Raw genomic sequence first — 8,062 nt, 5'->3', positions numbered from 1 at the left:
CCCCCCCCCAAATCCAAAGCAGTAATACATATTGTCCACTTTCTCCTCCCTGCCCCCCAAAACAAAATACTGAATTGATTTCAGTTCAGAGAATTGTAGGAATACCTGCTTGCTTGGGTGCTGAGAGGCTCAGGCTAGCATAGGTGTGAGCACTGGAGTATGGTCAGAGGGAAGGTTGGGCTTTAAATGAAGGTTGTCTTACCCTCTTGCAGCAATGATGTATTTCCTCGTTTAGCAAAGCGCTTCATAGAGTTACAGCTCCTGTCTGTAGAGTTGATCTGACCCAGCTCAAACACAAGACATACAGAAGCAGTTTTCTCAATTTGAAATTCATATTTTAATTTAATTCATTTTTAGCCTTTTTCCTATGCTTGTGGATTGTGTGGTCTGTGGGATTTAAAAAAAAAAAAAAAAAACACCTCCCTCCCCCCCAAAAAAACCCCAAAAATCACCACAACAAAAAAACAAGTAGCACTTGACATGGGAAGATAAACTTCTTACTTTCAGACATGAGAGGTACAACAAATTTGCAATTAGGGCGTCATTCACCAAGTTCACTGGCACGTTGAAGGGGCAAATAGAACGACCTCTCTTGACCAGGACAGGAATATTTACAGATCCTGTAACATTACAGAGAAACCCTTTGTTAAACATTTCCTTGACCGTGGGGAAATGGAAAGGAGCCAGAAAGAAAACAAGGGTGGTGGGTTTGTTTGTAGTATAATGTATTTACATGTCAAAACCCAAATAATTTAATTTTTGAGTGTCTGAGGATTCAAATTGTCTCTTCATCCAGATTCAAGATCCAGCCTGTATTATGGCTGGCAGTGGGTCCAGATCAGGACCATCCAGTGGGTTTTCCATGAAATCACAGCTTCAAATCACTGGTAAGCCTTTTGAAAAGATACATTTTTCTGGTTAGAAATCTAGAAGTGTTTTTCTTACAATTAAGGTTATTAATTAAAGTTAATGTTGCATTTCAAGAAGGTTTGAGTTGTACAAAACTGAAGAGAAGTTTCACAATAAAATGGATGGTGGTATGCCATCATTACTTGGCAGAAATATTGCTATTTTGTACAGGATTTTATCTAAAATGCATTTTGAAATGATAGATTTTTGTGTAAAAAACAGAAGGAATAATTCTTTTTGAATGCTGTTAAGTAAATTGTACAGAGCAGTCCTCTTTGAAATGTAATAATGTGATATGATACTGCTTTCAGTTACTAACACTTGACATAATACCAAATCTGACACTTTTCTCCTAACAGTTTTTTTACATCTCAAGCTAAGTGAATCTGAACTGCTGTTCATTAAATTTGACTTGATGCTTCTCCTTTGTTACATATTTTCTGGCCACCATTGTAAAGGAGCTTTAATAAAAGTGTTGGTGAGAATATTACTTTAATTGAGCACCCGTAGATTTCATGAGAGTGGATTTATGTGACATGCTTTGCTTTTTGCCCCACCAACAGAGCAGCTGTTGAAACTTAATTGCCAAGTTTTCCTCACTTTTCTTTCTGACAAATTTTACTGAAACATAAAAGCTGAATCCTCAGAATGGTGGATGATTGCAGGTCTATGTTTAGAAGCATCAGGGGTAAATTTTGCACCCTCAGTGTAGAATTTCTGTGGGTATATGCAGAAGTTTTACAAAGTTTTGTAGGGATGAAAAGAATTGTCAAAAATAGCTGTGAAAGCTTTAGGCTAAAAAGGAGGTTGAAGCTGAGGAAGTCACACTGTCTCCTGGCTGTCACACTGAGGTCATAAGCTTGTTTTTTCTTAGTAGTCAGTGAGACTTTGAGAGAAAACTTGTCCCTACAAGTTGATATTGGAGGGAAAAAATTGAAGGGGTTTGGAAAGGAGGTACATGCTCCCCATAGCTGTTGGAGAGCAGATCTAAGGATTGAAGTGGTAATTGCTGTGTAAGGCTTGTGACTTGCATAAAGAAAGTGAAGAAATGTCTCAGTGCTTAGAATTGAGACTTTTAAGATGTTTGAATGGTTCTTAATTTCTGTACAAGTTCAGCAACAGTCTTCAAGCAAACTATTTGCTGTGCAAGCAGATATTAACTTTTGGTGCACATATCTGTAAACAGCACCCTCCACCTGCCTTACCCTCACCTCCCCACTCTGCTGTCTACATTAGTTTTAAATGAACTCTCAGGTTGTCTGGGAAAGTAAGAACCTTGTAAAGTAGGTACAAGACTAGTAGGTACAAGGTTTGTCCTTCCTCAAAGTAGGTCTTGATGCCTTTGAGACAGCTAGTGATGTTGAAGCATGAGGTGCTGTAGTATAGAAGTACTGGAGACGTGAGGGGAAGGGAAAGGGAGATGAAAATTAATGATAGCTAACTGAAGTTAATTTCTGTAAGATGTCTAATAGAGAGAGAAAGAGTTTCCCTTGGGAGCAGTTCAGAGCAGTTTATGTTAAGCTACTTCTCTAAATCTCTAAAGGAGCACAGACTATAAAGGGAATCTAGGTAGATTAGCCATATGGGCTTGAATTAGTCATCTTTTTTTAAGGATGTAGTGCAGCTGAGGTGGGTGACAAAAACACAGGACACCAAGTTGTTCATTGTCAGAACAGAGTGGAGTTCACTGGCCAATTGGAAATGATAATGTCTTTATCTTAAGTACTGTTTTGTGAGTTTGGTGTTGCCAAGGAATCCAAGATTAGGATCTAATGGGCACATGTCACGGGTAGACTTGTGCACACATGGGTATCTTTGGCTAAATGGAAGCAACATAGCCAGGGTGTTTGGAAAAACAGGAGTGTTGCAGTCATTGATTTGGATGTTCTAAAAGAACAAAACACACAAAAAAGCCCATAAAACCAACCAGAAAACCCAAAACTCACCCACACCCTCATCCCAAATTAAAGCTGCAGAGCTGCAAGTCCTGTCCAGGTTTTATTGTTCTTAGAACAGTATGTAGTGATTGGAACTCAGGAGTTTGCCTTTGATTAGCTTTTCTGTAAGTTTGCTTTGATACAGAAAACTTAACACTAAGTTCTTTTTCTTAATAATGTTCTTTTCACCAGAAGTGATGGCAGTTTTCCACAATTCCTTCATGAGAGAGACAGATCACGTTTTGAGCTTTTTAACAAACAAGTGTAATAATAAACTCCAGGAATTCCCTTGGCTGGTGATAGACAGGAGGAGGTTGTAGACGATATTTTCTACTTTTAACACCTAAGCACTTTTATGGATATTATACTGATGAATTATAGTGTCTGATTTTATAGAAGTACTACTGCATGTTTTAGGCGTTTGAGTGAGCTATAGCACTGTATAAAATGATCTGGAATGCTAGACCATTTTTGTCTAATTTATTTTTTTTCTTGAGTGTTACTGTCAGGCATCAATGACCTGATACATGAATACTGAAGCTCACAACAGAAAAACACTATTTGCAGTAGAAATCTTATTGAGTAAATGATTACTTTTCTCTTTCTTAACAGTTATTTCAGCAAAACTAAAAGAAAAAAATAAATGGTTTGGACCTAGCCCCTACGTGGAAGTCTCAGTAGATGGACAGTCAAAGAAGACAGAAAAATGCAACAATACAAATAGTCCAAAGTGGAAACAGCATCTTACAGTGTAGGTTTGATGCTTTTTTTTCCAGTTTATTTGAGCTAAATTAATGCAATTGACAGTGGGCTTAAGGGTTGTATTTTTATTTTAAGCAAGGCATTCAATATTGTGTGATATGAAGACATTTGTGTAATTTTTGGAGCAAATCTACTAGAGTCTGGAATATATATTTACAAACTGTTGCATTATGTCCTATGGAAAGGACCCAGTGCTTATGAAGGGAAGTATTCTGTATTAATGTATGTAGCATATCAAAGGAGCTTTAATTCTGTGAAGAGTGAGGAAGGTAAGGTAATTTGATATTAAAACTGACAGTCCCATGCATGTTTCTGTTGTCACATTTAAGGTTATGGTGTTTCAGAAATACTGGGGCTGAAAAGTGTAGCTGTTCTTTGTATACCATGCCATAGCATAGGTAGCTCTGTCTTGCACACGTCTAAATACAATCACAAGTACAATATTCCTGATTAATTTGTGCCTTCAGAGGACAAAACTGACATTTGATTCAAGATGAATGCAGCTGTTGATGTTTGCTTAGCCCAGTACTTGTGTTGTGAGATGTTAAAAAGCATAAAGCACCAAAAAAAATCTGCAGCTTCTATGTAAAATCTAGTTTTCTCTTAAGAATGTGTCACATGGAACACTGGGATAAAAGTCAGTCTTGTGCTTGCACATTTGCTTATGCTTAAATTCTAGATTATTATTCTTGAGGCACCTTGAACATTCCTGCCTGATGAAAATCTTCTTTGTGTCTGTTCTTTTCTTGTAATTCACATTATTAGGACGTTTTAGTTACTACTAATTACCTTACTTTCCGCTGCGAAGTAGTATTTTAAGAAAAAGAAAACTTGGTGCTTTACATGCATCTCAGTGTGCAAGAGCAGAATTTTCTTTTCACTTTAAAAGCCTACATTTCTGTTTTTTTAAATGAAGTTCGTGGCTTGTGTGTGCAAGTCCATACAGTAATACATGGGCAATTGCTGCTCTTGTTCACTAAGTGCTGAACAGGGACCCCCAATGCATATCAACCTAACTGAAGATTACACTAATGCTACAGGGAACTTAGTGGAGTTACTCTTTTTTAGGAAATACTTTGACACATCTGGTTACATTCAGATTGATAAAGAAAAGGAGAAGTGTAATGGTTTCTGCCAATGGGTTTGGACCACGGGTTCGTCTTCTAAGAGGCAGTCGATTAGGTGGAGCTGCATATTCTGAAGGGGTTGTTTGCCTGTAAAAGTCTGGACTTATCACCATATGCAAGTGAAATTATCCACAGAAAATAAAGTCATTTGTAATACCTGCTTCTCACAAATAAAAATTTTAAAAACATATAAATGTTAGCATGTTCCATATAGAAAAAGAATGTCAGTATTAAAAATTACATTGAAGTTGCATTAGGGATTTTTTAAAAAAACCCAGAAATGCATTCATACAACGTCAGCAACTGTTACTGATGTAAATTTGTTTCTGTGTTATAAGGCTTCTCAGAACTCAAGGGAAAATGAGGGGCAGGTGAATACCTCTAAGAGCAACTTTCTAGGAAAAAAAAGTTTTGTGAGTCCATCCTTAATCATTATGTCAGCTATTTTGTGATGCTCATCTTTCAGCTGTTGTCACTATACTTTTAAGAATGAAAAAGAAAAATCCAGGCTTTTAGGTTTTTCTTATTGCTGGGAGGGTTCCTTTCCTCTCTACAATTTGCCTGATCACATACAGTGTCTCAGCTGTCATCATTTTGCTGCAAAACTTTTGGTGAGATTTAGCAGTTTTGAAATGAGCATGGTTTGATTCAGCTTGTTTTGGAGCTAGAGTAAGTAACTGCTGTGGCAGAAAGTATTTCTGTTTGCATGTATTTCTTCTCGAGAGTCCCTCCCAGCACATAACTGCTGGTGTCTGGGAGTGGAGGGTGTCTCATCGCATAGGTAATCCTTGATCAAGAGCTTTCTGGTCTAGGGAGTGACTCTGCTTATGGCTTTTCTAGGAGCAGAGATGTACCATCTCTGCAAAGGGTTGACAAATTCAAACTGTGTGTTTGGCAGAGGCTACAGGATTATGGGTTTATGACCTTACTAGTCCACTAGATTTTCCAGATAACTTTGGCTCGTTTGGACTGTGTAGAAGGTGACTGCCACTGTTTTTTACTGTGCCTGCTTTCAGGAAGGCATCTTTGCAGATTATAGAATCATGTTTGAATAAAGCTAGATTCTTGTGTCAGTGAAGCAAGCGAGAATGTAAGAAGAGCCTCAGGGGAGTGAAAGGGTGTCAGAAATAAATGGTTGAAATCTTCTTTGAATGACTTGTTATCGAGTGAAGAGAAACTGTTGAGGTAGTTGGGTCTATAAGGAACTTTTCTGGTACCTGGATCCAGTTCTTCAAGGACATCATCAAATTAGCACACTGTAGAAGTAATACGTTCTACTCCTGGAGAGCATGAGGAAAGTTTTTGAATTGTTAAGCCATGGAAGATGTAGTGTGTTCTTCTGTTCTTAGTAGATGTAGCGTGAAGCCAGAAGCATACTAATAGAATGTCAAATGATTTTGTATCTATCCCTGCTTCTTTGTCATAGTATGATGTAAGTATGTGCCAGCTTATCAGGGGAACCGTCACCTTATAAAAAAAACTTGAAATAATTTTTAGTATTTTTGAGCACTTCCCTTTTTATGGAATGTCCTAAAATTTTCTGATAAGCTCTTCAGAAAACAAATTTGCTGTCTTACCTCTCTGTGTGAAAAATTCTCACATCACAGTATGCCAATGCTGAACACTCATGAAATGTGAACCTGCAAGAATCAATCTTTTTTTTTCTAATCCTGGTTACACTCAGATACTAATTGTGAGTTGGTAGTTTTTCTATAGCTATTTCCCTTAAAATAGTAATCATAAAAAATGTACTCAGTCTATGAACAGTCTTGCCTCAGTCTTGATTCAGATGACATATAAATGTGACTGCATACTAGAATGTGATAATTGGAAATGGTTTGACATAACCTCCGTTACTTCTTTGTTTTTAAATAACTGTAAGTGACAGTTGAAGAAGATTGCTCGGTTCACCCACTTCCCTGCCAACAAACGCCCTTACACAGCGCTCAACTTCTTCTTTTCAGAATTGTCACTCCTGTAAGTAAGTTAACCTTTCGAGTCTGGAGCCATCAAACATTAAAATCTGATGTCCTTCTGGGAAGTGCTACCCTGGATATTCATGAGACTTTGAAATCTAACAGTATGAAACGTAAGTAGAAGATTAACAATACCTTGGAATGCTGGAGAGTTAGTCAGGAATTGTCTGTTAATGAGTGCTGTGTGCAGCTCTGTAGATGGCCCTTAAGAATTCTGTGTGTTGCTACAGATTGCATTTATGAGCTTCCTCCTACGTTTTCAGTGTAATCTTTTTCGTTAAACACAGTCTGCTCCCTTTGAAAACATGGCATTTTTCACTTTGCTAATATGTGCAAGAGTGGAAGCCTAATTAGAGTATTTCCTTTTATGTAGCTTAAAAATGAAAACTACTATGTTCCTGGTGCTAAACCAGGAAATGTGTGAAGTTATTTTTGTTCTAAATAGTGTTATAGGGGTATGTTGTATTATTCCATGCATCTTAGAACTAGTTAGCCTTTAGACAGGATGTGCATCCTGTGAAGCTTGAAAGAGAAATACAGCATTCTACACACCCATTACAGAATTTATGTTGCTACAGCATGTAGCTTTGTGCTGTCATACTTATGTTCTGTCCTTAAAAGGATTGTTTGCTTCTGGACTTTCAGATGTGGGCGCTGTAAATGCCACATGCTGATAAAGTGTAGTGAACTGTTCTCCTCACAGACTTACTGGCCTGCTGAATCAGGGTCAAAATCTTCACATTCTAAACGTGAATCCCAACGTCATTAGATCAACGTTAGATATTTTCATCAGAAGATAGAATTGATATCTGCTCTGTATGAAGAGTAAAGTGAAATACATTTCCTAACTATAGGTTTTTGATGACAGGTGTATTAATTGATTTAGAAGTGTGGGCAGAAATGTGAGACTCGGTCTCTTCTGTAATGATAATCCTTTCTTTATGAAATTAGAAGATTATGCTCCAGTTTTCCCCGTTTTATAGAAATAGTCACTTTTTACTGGCATCTGGAAATTATTAGTTTTACCACACAAAACACAAAAATTATGGAGAGACAGAGCTGTGATTCTGGATTATATATTTCCCCCCCTCTTTGATCACTGTGGTCTATGATTGGCTTCATGAATAAAATGCACTTTTTTTGTCATGTAGTAAGATAAACTCCCCTTCTGTACTTTTTCAGTTGAGCAGGTGGTAGTGACATTGCATCTTGTTGGTGACAGAGAACCAGCAGAAGTGGTAGGAGATCTGTCTGTCTGTCTAGATGGGATGCAGGTAGATCCTGAGCTCCTTACCAACGGTGAGACCTCAAGTACAAGAAGTAAGTAACTTTCGATTGAAACATGCCCTCT

The 8,062-nt window shown here is 37.6% G+C and overlaps 1 protein-coding gene across 1 annotated transcript in view; it reads left to right on the top strand.

Annotated features, from left to right (window-relative positions):
• Window positions 1-6,687: 6,687 nt before the first annotated feature.
• ITCH (itchy E3 ubiquitin protein ligase) overlaps window positions 6,688-8,062 on the top strand; it is a gene marked incomplete at its 3' end in the record, with an annotated part of 25,860 nt that continues 24,485 nt past the window's right edge. The window contains exons 1-2 of the mRNA XM_010146645.1: window positions 6,688-6,824; window positions 7,894-8,031. Coding sequence (XP_010144947.1) covers window positions 6,818-6,824; window positions 7,894-8,031 — 145 coding nt within the window. The remainder of the gene's footprint in view (window positions 6,825-7,893; window positions 8,032-8,062) is intronic.

The sequence above is a fragment of the Eurypyga helias genome, unplaced genomic scaffold (genome assembly GCF_000690775.1).
Source record: "Eurypyga helias isolate BGI_N326 unplaced genomic scaffold, ASM69077v1 scaffold4852, whole genome shotgun sequence".
Lineage (NCBI taxonomy): Eukaryota > Metazoa > Chordata > Aves > Eurypygiformes > Eurypygidae > Eurypyga > Eurypyga helias.
Note: the sequence above shows the minus strand (reverse complement) of the source record. Positions and strands in the feature narration are given on the sequence as shown.